Source organism: Salmo salar, chromosome 10, assembly GCF_965601325.2.
Source record: "Salmo salar chromosome 10, fSalSal1, whole genome shotgun sequence".
Classification (NCBI taxonomy): Eukaryota; Metazoa; Chordata; class Actinopteri; order Salmoniformes; family Salmonidae; genus Salmo; species Salmo salar.
Genome location: NC_138300.1, coordinates 80,599,314 through 80,620,353, shown reverse-complemented (window position 1 = coordinate 80,620,353; position 21,040 = coordinate 80,599,314). Strand labels below are relative to the sequence as shown.

Genomic DNA, 21,040 nt, shown 5'->3' with positions numbered 1-21,040 from the left:
AAACAATGATGAGAAATGAAGAGCAGCTGTGAGAGGATGGCAAGACACTGGCAGATGAACGAGGCAGTACACAGTATTAAATGCTAATAGTGGATGCCAGTTGTTTATCCCTCCCTCTACATGGTAATTTTTCCTACGGTCTTTATGGTAATAGAAAATGATGCTGCCGGCCCCCTGCAGCCTGATATACTGCCCTGTCATGCCCTGTAATATCATCATACCCTGCCATCCGCAAGCAAAGATGGGCTCTTGCATTATTCTACATCATGAGAGGTAACACGTGTCATGAGGGTCAGTCTGGGCCCCAAGCTTAAAATAGGCTCCACACTGACCAACCAGATAACTACATTATCAATAATATTTTCACGTCTTGCTCTGTAACATAAACAATAAAAAACAACATGCAACTGCTTGTCACAATTTCATCCCTCTCTCTATATGTATATCCCTCTATAGCTTTCTTGTTGTGATTGAGTTTTAATCAATTAATGTTAAATAATGTGGTCATAGTAGACCTACACTACAGAGCCAGATGTTATACGTGTTGGAAATAGTGGATCTTACTATTTAGAGTCGCTGACACCCTTCGCTGTACTTATGTATTGCGGCGGTGCCTCAGGATCTTATGGTAGGATAGGTAGGGGGTCTGATCCATACTTTGACCACATCTATACTGTTTATTTACTGTAGGTAATTTGGTGCTCGAATTACCTTGCTAACCGTGTAGGCCTAGTCCCATATTCCCCAGCCATGTAACTAAAGGCACAACGTCTGGCAAAACGATCTGCCAAAATGTAATGGTCCCTCCTAGCCAAATGTATTAGAATATGTGGTGGCAAATATTTCTGCGGCTCTTTATAAGATATTGTAGGCATCCTCTAATTTGGGGAGAAGGGCTCCTCTATATTAGTGACATGCAAACTTGGAATGCAACGTTTGCTTAATGTGAAACTGTAAGGGAATCTGTCCATTAAAGACACAGTCGGTTAAATTTGATATCCAGTGAAAAGTGCCACCTTGAAAGTAAGAGGGACGATTTTGCAAATGGGCCTTACAGCAACCAAGAAGTAGAGGCAGAGACTAAGACAGACACCAAGACGTAGAGACAGGGGAATCATGCACCCTATGGTTTATCAGTTAATATATAGAAGATATTGTCACGCATTGTTTACACAGAGTTATGATCCTGTAGAGTTCAACAATGCAATCACACAACCATTTCCTTTTCACCTCATAAAGCACCATGATCTAAACAGTACTTACATCACTCACCCAATATCCTTTTTCCATTAGATGTCTCAATTGTTCATGTAACCAGACTGAATTCTACACTGTAATTGACAATAAAACCAAGGCACTTGTCAATAAATCACATCAAAGCTATTGTAAGTAAAAGGTAAAGATAGGTGTACCACACTGATGGTCGCTGTATTGATTCGTTTTTACATCGTCCAGCAAACAGGTTTCTTATTTCTTCCTTACCTGCAGTTGTGTGAGCTATGGTGGGGCAGTAGAGGGCATCATACCCATGCTAGTCCTCCACTGTCTTGCTCTCACTGCATCGGAGATGTCACAAGATACAGCACCAACCTATGGTGTCACAAGACACAACAAACCATAACTTTTTCATCATGAATACTCAACTACCCTTGTCAACACATGCATGCTGATTTTTGTGTGAGAAATACTAACAATCATATATTCTGTAACTCTTTAAGCTTTATAGCATGTATTTAAATGTACTTTGTTTACAAACATTGGAGTAAAGCAAGCTTATATTTTGGGTTCTGATGGGGCACGACACTTGAACTAAGTTCATGAGGCATTTATAAGAATTATTCTTCAAGAGTCAATGGGTATATATAATTCATTTAGGATTCCAAAAATGTATGTACTGTAGCAACTGCAGATTGCCCCTTTAAAATAACTCTCACGAATAAGCCATTACAAATGCTTACAAAAGCTTTATAGGCCTAAAGTATCATACATGTTATAAATGCTTATGAATTGTAATGCTGTTTCTGCTTATAAAAGTCTATAAATGTTTACAAATAAGAGATTATAAATAGTTAATTAAGACATTCATAAAATGTGTTATAACATGTTAGTCTATATTCATTCTTCATTACTTATATCAAATGAGTGTTGTAATTTAGTGTTAGTACTGATAAAACATCAACAATTGATTAAATCCTAGCTTAAATATGTTTCCATCAGTTTTCATGCACAAAATGCTCACACAATACAAATATGCCATACCAGTTATAGGAGTCATAATTACCTCAAGTGCACTAGGTCAGCAGATTGACACAGAGAGAGAGACAGGGGGAGAGGGAGAGCGAGAGAGAGATGGGAGAGAGGAGGCAAGGAGAACAGGTGCTCCACTGACATCTTGTGGTTTTGGTTAATATATATATAAATAGTTTATTGTTCTATTATTTAAAAAGTTATGCAATGATTAATTCATGAAATTATTATTCATTATAAGAGAGCAAAAGAGTACATGCACAGAGAATATGCCTTTTGGTGTGTGTGATATGTTCCAATAAATAAAGTCCTAGGTTTAAAGTCCTTTAGTTATTCCGTTTTTTTTTTTACACCTAGCTTTTCATGCCCATTACCTTCTATTGAGTAATATTGAATAGTATAATAATCCTACCCAAATCAAGTAGTCTTCTGCATAAGTAGTTTTCGTTTTTTAATCTCACACATTATGAAGACATGCAAGAAAAATAAAACTGCTATTCCAGTTGTAAATGTTGAAATATTTATTTCATATACAGTAAGTGCTTTTCAAAATGTGTTCAAGTTGCTGTAAGGTAATTACCTGGGTCTGGCGTATATGGACAAAAAGGAATCAGTGAAATCGATAACAAGATCATACAAATCCACCTCTGACTTAACCACAATACCACCTTATATATCCAACACAAAAGACGGCCATGGCTGACAACTGATTTATTAAGACACAGAGAAAAGCAGGTGAAATGGTCTTGCCATAGCGTTTATGCGGCCTCAAACATCTTCTTCCTGCCGTCCATGCCGGCCTTGTCGTCAATGTTCTTACGCCAGTCTCCAACTGTATCTTTTTCCTTTAATGGAGAGTGGGTGTTACAGCAGAGATATCAGGTCAAGAGTGACTATAAGCTATTTGTTTAGGTCAAGGAAATGCTTTATTTTGAGCTTTAAGGGGTTTATAAAAGGAAAATAAATACATAGGATGATATTAGTCAATATTAAGTGATATTTGTGCCAAAATAATTGAATATAAGTAAAATGGTTGACTACAAATGTGATGTATATTGGCACTGATACATAGCCTTGGGATGTAAGGGTGCTGGAGGTTCTGCAGCACCCTCTGATAAATGAAATACAGTTAACCAAAATTATAGAACTACTCCTGTCTGTACAGAAATAAAATAAAATAATTCAAATTACTACACCAGACAGCATAATTTAGCCAGAGAGGATCAATAGCTTCTTTAGCTGTGGATTGTGTGTAATCACAAGCGCATACTGTCAGGAATCCTGTTACAATTTGGACAGCACAAATATCAAGCAGCTGATTTTTGAATGAACAGCAGCTAAAATATCCTTGCCTCTCGCAATATTTTGAAATACAATCACGGGAAAAACAGTTTGGAAATCAAATGGCTACTGCTGAAAAGAGAAGTTAGGCTACAAAAGTATTATGTTATGTTATCAACTTTGCAATATTGAGTGCACAGCATTGTTTTACAAAGTATCTATGAGAGATAGGCTATTGGCACGACCGCATCTGCCATCGCTGGTGAGGCGTGAATTCAGTATCTTCATCACTGGTAGTCAAAGCTTTTGAGGACTATAAATTCCTCCTCATATTGTACAGTCTGTGTGTCTCCACTCTTTTCGTTGGCCTAGGCTATTGGTTGATTTCAAGGCTAGGTCGTTTCAATTGATCTTAGTTTGTCAGTGTCAGAACCCTGTCTATTTGATCATTTGTGTGGTATTAAAAAATACTCTGGTAAAGTCTCCACACACGTAAAATTATGTAGAATTGCATGAAATGCGTTTTTAAAATGCCACATTTTCCCTGGATTCCTTTTTCCCCATGTGTGAAAATCCTAGAAACACCTCTGCTCTACTCTATGCCACAATACGCAAATAAGATGATAGACGTACCCCCCCCCCCCAACTCAAAACATCTTCCCGCGGCTATGCACTGATATCAATCCATAGTATATATATATATATATATATTTTTGAACATTATTATGCCGCCATGTTACTCACATCCTCTTTGACTTCCTTCTTCACTTGTTTCAGGTTGGATCTCAGATCCATGGTCACCTTGTGCTTGGAGCCCAGCAGAGCCTGGAGCATAGCATCAGCAGACATACGCACTTTCTTCAGAGCTGGCTTCTTAATGCCCTGGAGCTCAACCACTTTAATCCTCAAATCATCAATCTGTAAAGAGAGAAGATCAGGAAAAACACAAGATATGCACTTTTATCTTCAGGTCTTCAATCTAAGCAAGAGAGAAAATCAACAAATGTAATCAACCTCAACTGGATGACAATACCTCTTTGTCACACTTGCCCACTTTGCCTGCCAGGTCGTATCTCTCCTCATCCACTTTATCAAGCTGGTGATGGATTGTCTTGCACATTTCCTGCAGTTGGTTATCAACAAAAGGAACCTTCAACAACTGTACTGTGGGGTTACAGTGAATTTCCTGACAGTGTAGATTGAAAATTCAGTTTAAAGGCCCAGTGCAGTCAAAAACATGATTTACCTGTGTTTTAAAAACACAGAGTGTATAAAACATTAGGAACACTTGCTCTTTCCATGACATAGACTGACCAGGTGAATGCTAGGATCCCTTATTGATGTCACTTATTAAATCCACTTCAATCAGTGTAGATGAAGAAGAGGAGACAGGTTAAAGAAGAACTTTTAAGCCTTGAGACAATTGAGACATGGATTGTGTATATGTGCCATTCAGAGCGTGAATGGGCATGACAAAAGATTTAAGTGCTTTGAACCGGGTATGGTTGTAGGTGACAGGCGCACCGGTTTGAGTGTGTCAAGAACTGCAATGTTGCTGGGTTTTTGACGCTCAACAGTTTCCCTGTGTATATCAAGAATGGTCCACCACCCAAAGGACATCCAGCCAACTTGACACAACTGTGGGAAGCCTGGAGTCAACATGGGCAAGCATCCATGTGGAGTGCTTTCGACACCTTCGACACAGTTCATGCCCTGACAAATTGAGGCTGTTCTGAGGGCAGAAGGGAGTGCAACTCAATATTAGGAAGGTGTTCCTAATGTTTTGTACACTCAGTGTATATTTCCACACTATGAGGTTGGAATAATACTATGAAATTGTGAAAATTATGATAATTCCCTTTAAAACTTCTTTGGGATCAGTGTCCCCTCCTCGGGACGGTTGAGCTAATGTAGGCTAATGCGATTAGCATGAGGTTGTAAGTAACAAGCACATTTCCCAGGGCATAGACATATCTGATATTGGCAGAAAGCTTAAATTCTTGTTAATCTAACTGCACTGTCCAATTCACAGTAGCTATTACAGTGAAATAATACCATGCTATTGTTTGAGGAGAGTGCACAATTTTGAAAATGAGAAGTTATTAATAAACAAATTATGCACATTTGGGCAGTCTTGATACAACATTTTGAACAGAAATTCAATGGTTCATTGGATCAGTCTAAAACTTTGCATATACACTGATGCCATCTAGAGGCCAAAATCTAAATTGCACCTGGGCTGGAATAGTACATTATGGGCTTTCTATTGCATTTCAAAGATGATTGTACAAAAAAATACAAAAGAACAGTTGGTTTTTTCTTTGTATTATCTTTTACCAGGTCTATTGTGTTATATTGTACTAGATTCCTTTCACATTTCCATAAACTTCAAAGTGTTTCCTTTCAAATGGTACCAATAATATGTATATCCTTGCTTCAGGGCCTGAGCTAGGCAGTTAGATTTGGGTATGTCATTTTAGGCTAAAACATTTTTTAAAAAGGGGCTAATCCTCAAGTGTAAGACCGCATGAAATTTCATCCTGTTTTGGTGGGATGGAGTTTTGGCCTGATATACTACATTAATTAACAGACCGATAAGAGAGTTCCAAACCTCTCTGCTAATGAAAGCTAGTCTTCAGTTTTCCACACCACCCCTCAGACCACTCCAAGACAGTTCTCGCAAAATTCTTGCTTGAGAAATTGCTCTTTGCTAAGAAGCTATTTTTGTTTCCTTTTGACCATTGTATTTGAAAACAATCACAGTAAGGTACTTAAACATTACCCATAAATTATGCCTACATTGGACCGTTATGAATGGCTGTTTAAGCACTGCTTTGTGAAGCTTTGGTAAACACTGGTGATTTCAACTATTGGTGATACTGTACCTGCAGTTCCCCCAATGACCCAGGCAGGTCCAATGCGGGGCAGTTCTCATTCATGTACCTTTTTTTCTCTTCCACTACCTCTATGGCCTCTGCCTCTAGCAAGTCCTTAGCAATCTGGAGCATCACGCTCTGGAGGAGAGAGAAGCATGAATAGTGACACAACTGGATTATGGTTACCAGGGGAATACATAACACACAGAGACTTTTATAATAATAATAATATAATATATCTTGCTCAAGATTAAGTTTCATTACAAAAATAACAATTCAATGTTACGAGTGACCATTTACCTTCAGATGATGCTTGCGACTCGATGACATTTTTTTCCTAAAATAATTCATGAAAAGATGTGTGAATTTCCAGAAAGGTACACATTTCTGACACATATCATGGTTTGACATGGGGCACTGGGGAGGTAAAGATGAGTTTCTAACCATTAATTTAAAAAAGGCCATTTCTTGATTTCCATGGATGCCCAAGATCCTGAAGATGATATCATAATTAGAGTGAATACTATATTTCCTTTTCCACATTGAGCATCTCTCCTCTAATAGGAGGATATTACATAGATGAACACCAATATAAAATATAATATAAATATAATTCAAACAGGGCATAAAATATACAGTTGAAGTCGAACGTTTACATACACTCAGGTTGAAGTCATTAAAACTTGTTTGTCAACCACACCACACATTTCTTGTTAACAAACTATAGTTTTGGCAAGTTGGTTAGGACATCTACTTTGTACATGACACAAGTCATTTTTCCAACAATTGTTTACAGAAAGATTATTTCATTTATAACTCACTGTATCACAATTCCAGTGGGTCAGAAGTTCACATACACTAAGTTGACTGTGCCTTTAAACAGCTTGGAAAATTCCAGAAAATGATGTCATGGCTTTAGAAGCTTCTGATAGGCTAAATGCATAATTTGAATCAATTGGAGTTGTACCTGTGGATGTATTTCAAGGCCTACCTTCAAACTCTGTGCTTCTTTGCTTGACATAATTGGAAAATCAAAAGAAATCAGCCAAGATCTAAGAAAAAAAATTGTAGACCTCCACAAGTCTTGTTCATCCTTGGGAGGAATTTCCAAACACCTGAAGGTACCACGTTCATCTGTACAAAAATAGTATACAAGTATAAACACCATGGGACCATGCAGCCTTCATACCGCTCAGGAAGGAGACACGTTCTGGCTCCTAGAGATGAACGTACTTTGGTGCAAAAAGTGCAAATCAATCCCAGATTAACAGCAAAGGACCTTGTGAAGATGCTGGAGGAAACAGGTTCAAAAGTATCTATATCCACAGCAAAACAAGTCCTATATTAACATAACCTGAAAGGCCACGCAGCAAGGAAGAAGCCACTGTTCCAAAACTGCCATAAAAAAGCCAGACTACGGTTTGCAACTGCACATGGGGACAAAGATCGCACTTTTTGTAGTAATGTCCTCTGTTCTGATGAAACAAAAATAAAATTGTTTGGTCAAAATGACCATCATGGAGGAAAAAGGGGGAGGCTTGTAAGCCGAAGAACACCATTCCAACCGTGAAGCACGGGGGTGGCAGCATCATGTTGTGGGGGTGTTTTGCTGCAGGAGGGACTGTTCCACTTCATATGATAGATGGCATCATGAGGCAGGAAAATTATGTGGATATTTTGAAGCAACATCTCAAGACATCAGTCGGGAAGTTAAAGCTTGGTCACAAATGGGTCTTCCAAATGGACAATGACCCTATGCATACTTCCAAAGTTGTGGCAAAATGGCTTAAGGACAAAGGCAAGGTATTGGAGTGGCCATCACAAAGCCCTGACCTCAGTCCTATAGAAAATGTGTGGGCAAAACTGAAAAAGCATGTGCGAGCAACTTATTGTGGGAAACTTGTGGAAGGATCCCCAAAACGTTTGACCCAAGTTAAACAATTTAAAGGCAATGCTACCAAATACAAATTGAGTGTATTACATTTCTGACCCACTGGGAATGTGATGAAAGAAATAAAAATTGAAATAAATCATTCCTTCTATTATTATTCTGACATTTCACATTCTTACAATAAAGTGGTGATCCTAGCTGACCTAAAACAGGGAATTGTTACTAGAATTAAATGTCAGGAATTGTGAAAAACTGAGTTTAAATGTATTTGGCCAAGGTGTATGTAAACCTCCGACTACAACTGTATACTGACATCATAAAAACATATTGGAACTTACTCAGACATCTTAGACTCTTGTTTCTTTCCAAAGGGGTCTGAAGCAAACAATACAACAATGTAAAAAACTCACAAAATATGCAGTTCACTTGCAAATGATTTTGTGCTGTTGACAACCTTTTCTTTATTCGAATAACATTTGAATACCAATAGCAATCTTTGACCAAAAATAATTGACTTCAATGACTGAGATGTTTATCAAAAGTGTTGGAGAAACTTGTCAATAATCAACTGACTGGCTTTCTTGATGTTTATAGTATTCTCTCTGGTATGCAATCTGGTTTCCCCTCAGGTTATGGATGTGTCACTCCAACCTTAAAGGTCCTCAATGATGTCACAATTGCTCTTTATTCTAAGAAAAGTTGTGCTGCTATTTTTATTGATTTGGCCAAAACGTTTGATACGGTAGACCATTCCATTCTTGTGGGCCGGCTAAGGAGTATTGGTGTCTTTGACCTGGTTTGCTAACTACCTCTCTCAAAGAGTGCAGTGTATAATGTCTGCAGAAAATCTGCTGTCTCAGCCACTGCCTGTCACCAAGGGAGTACACCAAGGCTCAATCCTAGGCCACACGCTCTTCTCAATTTACATCAACAACATAGCTCAGGCAGTAGGAAGCTCTCCCATCCATTTATATGCAGATGATACAGTCTTATATTCAGCTGGCCCCTCCCCGGATTTTGTGTTCAATGCTCTACAACAAAGCTTTCTTAGTGTCCAATAAACTTTCTCTACCCTTAACCTCGTTCTGAACAAGAAAGAAGAATGCCCCTCTCCCCACCGGGGTGATTACTACCTCTGAGAGTTTAGAGCTTGAGGTAGTAACCTCATACAAGTACTTGGGAGTATGGCTATATGGTACACTGTCCTTCTCTCAGCACATACCAAAGCTGCAAGCTAAAGTTAAATCTAGACTAGTTGCTCCTCTTTCACCCCAGCTGCCAAACTAACCCTGATTCAGATGACCATTCTACCCATGCAAGATTACAGAGACATAATTTATAGATCGGCAGGTAAGGGTGCTCTCGAGCAGTTAGATGTTCTTTACCATTCGGCCATCAGATTTGCCACCAATGCTCCTTATAGGACACATCACTACACTCTATACTCTTCAGTAAACTGGTCATCTCTGTATATCCGTCACAAGACCCACTGGTTGATGCTTATTTATAAAACCCTCTTAGGCCTCACTCCCCCCATCTGAGATATCTACTGTGCTGACAACAAAATCACACAAAAATAATCAATGGATATCCAATTTATCAACCCATGGAGGTCTGGATTTGGAGTTACACTCAAAATTAAAGTGGAAAACCACACTACAGGCTGATCCAACTTTGATGTAATGTCCTTAAAACAAGTCAAAATGAGGCTCAGTAGTGTGTGTGGCCTCCACGTGCCTGTATGACCTCCCTACAATGCCTGGGCATGCTCCTGATGAGGTGGCGGATGGTCTCCTGAGGGATCTCCTACCAGACCTGGACTAAAGCATCCGCCAACTCCTGGACAGTCTGTGGTGCAATGTGGCGTTGGTGGATGGAGCGAGACATGATGTCCCATATGTGCTCAATTGGATTCAGGTCTGGGGAACGGGCGGGCCAGTCCATAGCATCAATGCCTTCCTCTTGCAGGAACTGCTGACACACTCCAGCCACATGAGGTCTAGCATTGTCTTGCATTAGGAGGAACCCAGGGCCAACCGCACCAGCATATGGTCTCACAAGGGGTCTGAGGATCTCATCTCGGTACCTAATGGCAGTCAGGCTACCTCTGGCGAGCACATGGAGGGCTGTGCGGCCCCCCAAAGAAATGCCACCCCACACCATGACTGACCCACCGCCAAACCGGTCATGCTGGAGGATGTTGCAGGCAGCAGAACGTTCTCCACGGCGTCTCCAAACTCTGTCACATCTGTCACATGTGCTCAGTGTAAACCTGCTTTCATCTGTGAAGAGCACAGAGTGCCAGTGGCGAATTTGCCAATCTTGGTGTTCTCTGGCAAATGCCAAACGTCCTGCACGGTGTTGGGCTGTAAGCACAACCCCCACCTGTGGACGTCGGGCCCTCATATCACCCTCATGGAGTCTGTTTCTGACCGTTTGAGCAGACACATGCACATTTGTGGCCTGCTGGAGGTCATTTTGCAGGGCTCTGGCAGTGCTCCTCCTGCTCCTCCTAGCACAAAGGTGGAGGTAGCGGTCCTGCTGCTGGGTTGTTGCCCTCCTACGGCCTCCTCCACGTCTCCTGATGTACTGGCCTGTCTCCTGGTAGCGCCTCCATGCTCTGGACACTACGCTGACAGACACAGCAAACCTTCTTGCCACAGCTTGCATTGATGTGCCATCCTGGATGAGCTGCACTAACTGAGCCACTTGTGTGGGTTGTAGACTCCGTCTCATGCTACCACTAGTGGGAAAGCACCGCCAGCATTCAAAAGTGACCAAAACATCAGCCAGGGAGCATAGGAACTGAGAAGTGGTCTGTGGTCACCACCTGCAGAACCACTCCTTTATTGGGGGTGTCTTGCTAATTGCCTATAATTTCCACCTGTTGTCTATTCCATTTGCACAACAGCATGTGAAATTTATTGTCAATCAGTGTTGCTTCCTAAGTGGACAGTTTGATTTCACAGAAGTGTGATTGACTTGGAGTTACATTGTGTTGTTTAAGTGTTCCCTTAATTTTTTTGAGCAGTATATATATTTGTGTTTCTATAACAATTATAAAGATAAACAGAAAGAGTATCACATGCACATAATATTTTCCATATAAAACAAATTCAAAGAGCAGCAGACATAATTTTCACCAGCCGATACAATTTTAAAGTACAGTTAGGGCTCGATTCAATAGGATCTTCTTTAGCCAACATCCGCATAGTGGTTGTTTTGGAGGTGTCGGAGGTGAAACTTCATTAGAGCTGTCATATCCACAAGTAGCTACCGGAATTACACCTATGAGTGGGGCGGGTATGGCTTCGGGACAATGATCACAAGGGCAAAAAAAATTGGCTCCAACACTGTTCCACCTCTGACACTGCAAAAACATCCGCTATACGAGTGTCTGCTATCGCCGGTTAATGCAGGATCTGATTTGAATCTAGGCCTTAGTATTACAACTTAGCAGTAGATAGCAGCAGATATAATTTCATAATACTGTTAGTGTTGTTAATACAGATATATTTTCAGAGTTAATCAAAACAAGTACTATAAATGTAGATACAATTTGAAATAGGGGTACTTGCTGGGTCTCAGGATGCTGGACACTTTTTAAGAGCTTTGTTCTATTAATAAGCTACGCCTCTTGAAAATAGCCTAAAGATTACGTTAAAAAAACAGCTGCTAGGTTAACCAGCATGAAAGTAAAAAATACCCAACCAATGGTTAAATTAACCCGTGTTTGGGTAATTTCAATAACCCAACATGTTGGGTGATTCACACAACTCAATTGGCTGGGTCAAAATAACCGTTCTGTCCATTATTTCTGTCCAATATTTACCCAGCGCTGGTTTACCAAATTTTAACGCAGCATTTTTTTATAGTGTATGTTCCCTGCAATGGTCCTTAAAACCTCTTAAGGTTCCGCCCCCTTTTTTCAATTTCCGCCTAAAATGACATACCCAAATCTAACTGCCTGTAGCTCAGGCCCTGAAGCAAAGATATGCATATTCTTGGTACCATTTGAAAGGAAACACTTTGAAATTTATGGATCCGTGGAAGGGACAACGATCCCGAAGAAGTTAAGGGCATGGCTTTCCGATAGATCTTATTGACCACCCGTGAGAGTAAACGTCATTCCTGTTCATCATGTTAAGTTCACATACTGCACATGTTTTCACAAATTCTTCTATAATATTACAGTTATTTATTACATATTATAATAAAGTATACCACCTAATTGCATAAGGTATACCATGTTATTGCATCCCAATAATTTACATAGGCTTTTAGGGAACTCATACACTTCTGTAAGCCTCATTGAAGCTACACTAATGGCAATGTTCAGTTGGTGGGATGTAATTCTTCCAACACACAAGAATACGCTTCTTTGCAAAGTATAAATAGTTATCAGCAACCTTATCTTGTCTGAATCAAGCATGTAATTAACAAGGTAAAGGCTTGGGGATTGTACCATTCCGTATTTAAATAATCTGTCTGAGTAGCTGTATGAATATGTGCCAGAAATCCATTGGTTTATTGCACTGCCAAAAAAGTTCCTTTCTCGGCGTTACATTTCAGGCAATTTGGTGAAGTGTCTGGGAACATACGGTTAAATTAAACAGGAGTAAAATACAACTTTAAGATGAATTTGTAGTTAGTTTCTTTAATATTGGGACTAGTAAGTGGGTAGTGGATCTTTTTACAGATCTCAAGCCATACCTCTAATCAAATTCCATGCCGAGGTTGTTTTCCCACACCCTTTGAAGATGGACATAGGAGGATTCACATTGTTTGGATAATGTACAATACAGCTTAGCAAATATTCCTTTGATAGATATTTATGCGGCTATTCATTCTTCAACTTCTGACAAGTGAAATCTCAACCTTTCCTTCTTTTAAAAACATAAAGACAAGCGCTCTAATTTGAAGATACATTTAAAAAATCTGTACCAGGGATGTTATATTCAGTACGGATTTCGTTAAAATTCTTCATTGTATTAGATCCACTATGGAACAAGGCTGCAAACCTCCTAACATACAGTGCCTTGCAAAAGTATTCATCCCCCTTGGCGTTTTTCCTAATTTGTTGCATTACAACCTTTTATTTGGATTTCATGTAATGGGCATACACAAAATATTCCAAATTGGTGAAATGAAATGAAAAAAATAACTTGTTTCAAAATATTCAAAAAAAGGAAAAAAGAAAAAGTGATGCTTGAATATGTATTCACCCCCTTTGCTGTGAAGCCCCTAAATAAGATCTGGTTCAACCAATTACCTTCAGAAGTCACATAATTAGTTAAATAAAGTCCACCTGTGTACAATCTAAATGTCACATGATCTGTCACACAATCTCAGTATATATACACTTGTTCTAAAAGGCCCCAGAGTCTGCAACACCACTATGCAAGGGGCACCACCAAGCAAGCAGCACCATGACGACCAAGGAGCTCTCCAAACAGGTCAGGGACAAATTTGTGGAGAAGTACAGGGTTGGGTTATAAAAAAATATCAGAAACTTTGAACATCCCATGGAGCACCATTAAATACGTTATTATAAAATGGAAAGAATATGGCACCACAACAAACCTGCCAAGAGAGGGCCACCCACCAAAACTCACAGACCAGGCAAGAAGGGCATTAATCAGAGAGGCAACAAAGAGACCAAAGATTACCCTGAAGGAGCTGCAAAGCTCCACAGCAGAAATTGGAGTATCTGTTCTTAGGACTACTTTATGCCGTACACTCCACAGAGCTGGGCTTTACGGAAGAGTGGCCAGAAAAAAAAGCCATAGCTTAAAGAAAAAAATAAGCAAACAGGTTTGGTGTTCGCCAAAATGCATGTGGGAGACTCCCCTGGTCAGATGAGACTAAAATTGAGCTTTTTGGCCATCAAGGAAAACACTATGCCTGGCGCAAACCCAACACCTCTCATCACCCGAGAACACCATCCCCACAGTAAAGCATGGTGGTGGCAGCATCATGCTGTGGGGATGTTTTTCATCGGCAGGGACTGGGAAACTGGTCAGAACTGAAGGAATGATGGATGGCACTAAATACAGGGAAATTCTTGAGGGAAACCTGTTTCAGTCTTCCTGGGATTTGAAACTGGTACGGAGGTTCACCTTCCAGCAGGACAATGACCCTAAGCATACTGCTAAAGCAACACTTGAGTGGTTTAAGGGGAAACATTTAAATTACTTGGAATGGCCTAGTCAAAGCCCAGACCTCAGTCCAATTGAGAATCTGTGGTATGACTTATAGATTGCTGTACACCAGCGGAACCCATCCAACTTGAAGGAGCTGGAGCAGTTTTGCCTTGAAGAATGGGCAAAAATCCCAGTGGCTAGATGTGCCAAGCTTATAGAGACATATTCCAATAGCCTGGCAGCTGTAGGTGCTGCAAAAGGTGGCTCTACAAAGTATTGACTTTGGGGAGGGGGTGAATAGTTATGCACGCTCAACTTTTCTGTTATTTTGTCTAATTTCTTGTTTGTTTTACACAAAAAAATATGTTGTACCTTCAAAGTGGTTGACATGTTATGTAAATCAAATGATACAAACCTCCAAAAAAATCCAATTTAGTTCCAGATTGTAAGGCAACAAAATAGTAAAAATGCCAAGGGGGGTGAATACTTTTGCAAGCCACTGTAGAAGGTTGGTGGCACCTTAATTGGGAAGGACAGGCTCGTGGAAATGGTATCAAATACATCAAAAATATGGTTTCCATGGGTTTGATGCCATTCCATTCACTCCGTTAGAGACATTATTATGAGCCGTCCTCCCATCAGTAGCATCCAATGCCTCATAAGACCCCACAAGCATCAATTATGAATGCCAACCTTTTAGAGACACATTGGTCAACTCAGGGTTAGAAGAAATAGGAGCAGGTGTTTGAAATACCCAAGTGTTTTCTGCAGTCTGCCCATGCCATTCATGTGTTGTACATAGTGAAGGTCTTACTGACATCACAAATATCTTCAGAGGTAAAGGATGGCTAGATTGAGATTCAATCTGAACCCATAGGGAGTCCAGTCTGCCCAAAGTCCAGGACAGCAAATTGCAAGTTTGGGCTGACCAATAGTAAAGTTGCAATTGGGAAAACCCAGAACCCCTATAGACTCAGGTTTGACCAGAGTAGAGTACTTAATTCTGCGTTTTTTGTTGCACCATATAAACATCCTGATTATGTTTATCCATCCAATCATTGTTACTGGGAGTGGAGAAACTGATCAGGTCTTCTTTAATTTTGCTAACAAAGGGAGTGTTATATTCTTTAAACAGATTCTTTATGTCTGTGGTAACATTTATTCCCAGATATTTCAATCCATTTGGTTTCCAAGAGAAAGGGCAGACTAAACTCAACTCATCTGATATCTGGCTATTTAAAAAAACAAGCATTAGATTTGCTTTGTTGCCATAGAATTTACGAAATTGGGCAAGAATATCAAAGATATGTGGAATAGAGTTAATTGGGTTAACAACATACAATATCATATTATTAGTGTATAAAGATACTGTAGCTTAAGTTCCTGATGATCAATAGTGGGAACTCGGATACTCTCATTGGAACGTATGGACTCTGCCATCGAAGGAGGAGGGGAGACAGAGGACAGCCTTGCCCCCACTCAGTGGGAGTTGATGTGACCTTAAACGATTAGTGGAGACCATAGCTCTGGGACTGGTATAAATCGCTTTGACCCATTTCAAGAAATTAGCTAATGTATAACATTTTTGCAAAATAGAAAAGAGGAAATTCCTTAAACTGCCTTAATTTTGCTGGACACCAGGAGGAGTAGCTGCTGCCAAAGCAGCAGCTAATGGGGATCCATAATAAATACAAATACATTCAACTCTGTCAAACACCTTCTCAGCATCCGATGACAACAGTATAGGAGTCTTATACTCATTTAAGTGGTCAATAACATCAAACAGTCCTGACTTTATCCGATAAATAGCCTTTTTTTATAAATCCCATTTGGTCGGGTTTATTAAGCGAGTGTAATAGGGACGCTAGTCGTCTGGCTATCAATTTATAATCAAAATTCAACAAACTTCAAATGAAGAGCATTCTAATGGGTCTTTCCACTTTTTAGCAAGACAGTGATACAAGCTCTTTTCATAAAATCAGGCAAAATTCCCTTAGTACAAAAGTTGTCTACCATAGCCATAAATATAGGACATAGTTCTGGCAAGGACTGCTTGTAAAATTCACCTGGGAAGCCATCTGGGCCTGGGGATTTATTAGCAGGCATGGACTTAATAGCTACTAACACTTCCTCATGTGTAAAACGAGAATTGAGAAGCAGCTGATCTGGTTCTGATAGTTTGGGGAGGAAAATGCCGTCCAAATATGATAGTAGTTCACTCAGGAACATTCAATGTCATCTTGGTACAGTTAGCAACTCCAGTGTATATTTGGCCTTGTGTTTTAGGTTATTGTCCTGCTGAAAGGTGAATTTGTCTCCCAGTGTCAGTTGGAAAGCACAGTGAACAAGGTTTTCCTCTTGGGTTTTTCCTGTGCTTAGCTCTATTCTGATGAAAAGCATACCCATAACATGATGCAGCCACCACCAGTCTTGAAAATATGTATAGTGGTACTCAGTGATGTCTTGCATTTGGCCCAAACATAATGTTTTGTATTTAGATTGTATAGTTCATTTCTTTGCCACAATTTTTTTTCTTTGTACTTCAAATCAAATCAAATGTTATTAGTCACATGCGTTGAATACAACAGGTATAGACCTTACAGTAAAATGCTTATTTACGAGCCCCTAACCGACAGTGCAGTTCCAAAAAATACAGATAAGAATAAGAGATAAAAGTAACATGTAAATAAAGAGGAGTAGTAAAAAATAAAAATATATATAGGTTAGTATTGTGGAGTAACTACAATGTTGTTGAGCCATCCTCAGTTTTCTCCAATCACAGCCATTAAACTCCTTAACTGTTTTAAAGTCACTATTGGCCTCATGGTGAAATCCCTGACAGCTTTCCTTCCCCTCCGGCAACTGAGTTAGGAAGGACGGCTGTATCTTTGTAGTGACTGGGTGTATTGATACACCATCAGTGTAATTATAAACTTAACCATGCTCAAGAGGATATTCAATGTCTGTTTTTTTTTTACCCATCTACCAATAGATGCTCTTCTGTGCGAGGCTTTGGAACATTTCCCAGGACTTTGTGGTTAAATCTGTGTTGGAAATTCACTACGTGACTGAAGGACCTTACAGATAAGTATATATGTGGGGGTACAGAGATGAGGTAGTCAATCAAAAATAATGTTAAACACTATTGTTTCACACAGAGTGAGTCCATGCAACTTATTATGTGACTTGATAAGCACATTTTTACTCATGAACATATATAGGCTTGCCACAACAAAGTGGTTGAATCCTTACTGACTCAAGACATTTCAGCTTTTTATTTTCAATTAATAAAAAAATGAAAATGAAAAACATAATTCCACTTTCACATTATGGGTGTGTTAAGCCAGTGACACAAATACTTCATTTAATCAATTTTAAATTCAGGCAGTAACCTAACAAAATGTGGAAAAAGTCAAGGGGCATGAGTACTTTCTGAAGGCACTGTAGCTTTCTAAACAAATTGCTTGTGTAGGAGTCTGGTTTCTGAATGTCACATCAACAGTTCATATATCAAATAGCTGGCAATGTCCCCAAGAATTAGCTACACTTCATCAGACAGCGATGTTCTCCAGAATTGGAATCTGATTCGGTCACGTCAGTCACAAAATTGGAAAGAATATGATACATGTAACACTATATTCCAGAGTATACGGAACTGAAACAAACCTATTAAATGAGATCACCATGTTCTACCCAGCAGTTATTTTTCGCTGTATGATTTCATTTTTCTAAATGAATTCCAGCTGTACATAATATACACTCCCCTACGCATTTGTTAGGCGAGTGAAGGTGACACGTTTAATTTGGCTCTATACTCTGGCATTTTGGTTTTTGATAATATGTTTTATGAGGTGAAAGTACGGAATATGAACTTTTATTTTCATAGAAATGAATATGTCTAGTCCCCCCATTTGAAGGTGTCATAAGTATTTGGAGAAATTCACTTATGGTGTATTACATTTTGTCAAAGTGTAGTATTTTGTCATATTCCTAGCACACAATGTCTACATCAAGCCTGTGACTCTACAAACTTTTTGGATGCATTTGAAGTTTGGTTGGTTGAGTTTTGGATTTCGTTGTGCCCAATATAAATGCATTTTGGAGTCACTTTTATTGTCACTTTTAACAATATAAGTTGTTTCTGAACACTTCTACATTAGTGTGGATGCTACCATGATTACAGATTTTCATAAATGAATCATGAATAATGATGATTGAGAAAGTTAAAAACATGCTAACTTTCTTGGTTATTGGTAACGGTTACAGGTTAGTATTTTTGGGTGGGTATAATCTTTATTCCCTTTAACTTTCTCACTCATCATTATTCACTACTTATTCATGATTATCCATAATCATGGTAGCATCAACATTAATGTCGAAGTGTTCAGAAACATCTTCTATTCTAATTTACAATAATCCTATTGGGCAAAACATAATCCGAAACATAACCAAAACAAACTGCAAATATATCCAAAAAGTTTGTAGAGATACAAGCTTTATGTAGTCATTGCATGCTCGGAATATGGGACCAAATACTAGAACTTTTAACTACTTTAATACACTGTAAGTGAATTTGTTCAAATACTTATGAAAAAAACCTACGTATTCAGTTGGGGGGGGGGACTAGATACATAAAGTGCTTTCATTTCTAAATGATCAAATATATATTTATGAAAATACCCTCAAATGAAACATTGTACCTCAAATCCAAAATGCTGGAGAGTAGAGCCACATTTTTTTTTAAATGTGCTTACACATTTTAATTATGTATGGAGTGTATAATGCTGCCTATGTTAGGAAGACCAATTTGCTTGTTAGGGTCAATACTTCTTAATGCCCTCTACACATGGTAAATGTGGAACACTAATAGGACATGCTCAATATAAAATACATAGCTATTGCAGTCATGCCACCTTTCAATGAAAAAACATAGCACATGCAGCTCTGCAATAATAATATTAAACAGTCTAATATGCAAATTAAATCACATACAGTAGGTTAGTTCAAATCAACTCACACAATCATAATGGCAATAATAAAGTGTCTCTTTCTCTATTATCGCAATAACTGAATATGTATTCAGGTACAGTAGGTTTACACCAACAGGTATGAGGCAAACATGGATGGCTTCACAATTTTATGACTAAAAGACAAGTGAGCAAAGTCATTCATGCTCTATAATATGTGTGTTGTGACAGGACTATGTCCTAGGGTTATCACTAGTTACTTTATCATCCAAGCTTTATATATACCAATTTGAACAAGTCATTTTGCACATAGAGAGACAAATGGTCTGATCTCACGTATGCAGCTGATTGCAGAGTTTCCAAATAGAAAAAGTAGTGCTAATCCAGAACGGGAGAGCCGGTGGAGTTGCTGAAATCCTGTCATGCTTAACCAAGCCGAGAACAGAGAGCAGATAGAGTGAGGATAGACAGGTGAAAGGTTCTCACCTATTAAAGAAAGCTGGCGATCAAGCAGGACACACGCTTGGGACTGGGACAGGCAACTGAAATGCTCTGAGGGTTTTAATGGGTTTCTATGATGGGTCAGCAAAACTCTGCATTTCTCTTTATGAAATTGGAACGGAGTCCCACTCCAGACCAATGGTTCAGCAAGCTGCTGAAACTCTAGCCACAACCTAACCTCCATGCATATAAATAACCAACCCTTCAAGATTGTTATTCTAGTTTTATTGCTTATTTATTTAAGCTTTGATGAGTTACAAAACTACAGTGCAGATCGGATAGTTCAACTCTACATCTTTGTACAATCTTGATAAAGAAATAAGCATTGGCCTAATATTCAACAACTCTTTCTGTGAATATAATATGCATGTGAACTGACATAACTGACAGGGTGGCAGGCAGCCTAACGGTTAAGCGCATTGAGCCAGCAAGGTTGTTGGGCCAGCAAGGTTGTTGGGTCGAATCCTTGAGCTGACTAGGTGAGATAAAAAAATAAAATAGATTTTCCCTTGAGCACTTAACGCTAATTGCTCCTGTAAATGTAAAACATATTTATGTGATTTTTAAAAATGTATTTAACTAGGCAAGTCAATTATAAGGTGAATGCACCAATTTGTAAGTCGCTCTGGATAAGAGCGTCTGCTAAATGACGTAAATGTAAAATTAAGAACACATTCTTATTTACAATGATGGCCTAGGAACAGTGGGTTAACTGCCTTGTTCAGGGGCAGAACAACAGATTTATACCGTGTCAGCTCAGGGATTCAATCTAGCAACCTTTCAGTTACTGGCTCAAAGTTCTAACAACTAGGCTACCTGCCGCCCCAAATGATGATGGTGGGAGATGTGATGGCTGGAGAATAAATAAATATCCTCAATATATAGACACTTACCACTGAAGACTCCATCTGATGTTCAAGTGACTGTTTCTGTTGAGAGTAGGAAAGTAATAAATTACAGTAAATGGCAATGTAAATGGGAAAGAATTTGAAACAATTTAACTCTGATTTTGAAAACATAAAATTGCTTAGTCAATGTGTTACTTTTAAAACAATTCAACAATGAAGTAATAATATACTTGATAACTTTGTGATGCAAAAAAAGAAAGAAAAACAAATAAAGAAACTCACCTTA

General features: G+C 39.0%; 1 protein-coding gene across 2 annotated transcripts; it reads right to left on the bottom strand.

The window, feature by feature from the left end:
• Positions 1-2,750: 2,750 nt before the first annotated feature.
• On the bottom strand, positions 2,751-20,815 carry LOC106561014 (troponin I, fast skeletal muscle). Of its 2 annotated transcripts, none has more exons than XM_045688117.2 (7): positions 20,800-20,815; positions 8,634-8,670; positions 6,705-6,741; positions 6,414-6,542; positions 4,562-4,651; positions 4,273-4,446; positions 2,751-3,092 (listed from the first exon to the last, which is right to left on the bottom strand). In XM_045688117.2, exons 2-7 carry the CDS (start codon positions 8,639-8,641, stop codon positions 3,006-3,008), a joined length of 525 nt encoding a protein of 174 aa, XP_045544073.1. In that variant the 5' UTR covers positions 8,642-8,670; positions 20,800-20,815; the 3' UTR covers positions 2,751-3,005. The 2 variants fall into 2 exon arrangements, with proteins under 2 accessions (XP_045544073.1, XP_013980037.1); XM_014124562.3 differs by lacking the exon at positions 20,800-20,815 and adding an exon at positions 19,892-20,105.
• Between the last annotated feature and the right edge of the window lie 225 nt (positions 20,816-21,040).

Excerpts from the sequence above, each read along its gene's own strand:
- LOC106561014 (XM_014124562.3), bottom strand. The coding sequence starts at position 20,090 with ATGGAGGTTAGGTTGTGGCTAGAGTTTCAGCAGCTTGCTGAACCATTG. Across the intron at positions 6,742-8,633 it reads CAAGAGTCTAAGATGTCTGA|GAAAAAAATGTCATCGAGTC; the intron begins GTAAGTTCCAAT and ends GAATTATTTTAG. Across the intron at positions 4,447-4,561 it reads TGGGCAAGTGTGACAAAGAG|ATTGATGATTTGAGGATTAA; the intron begins GTATTGTCATCC and ends CTCTCTTTACAG.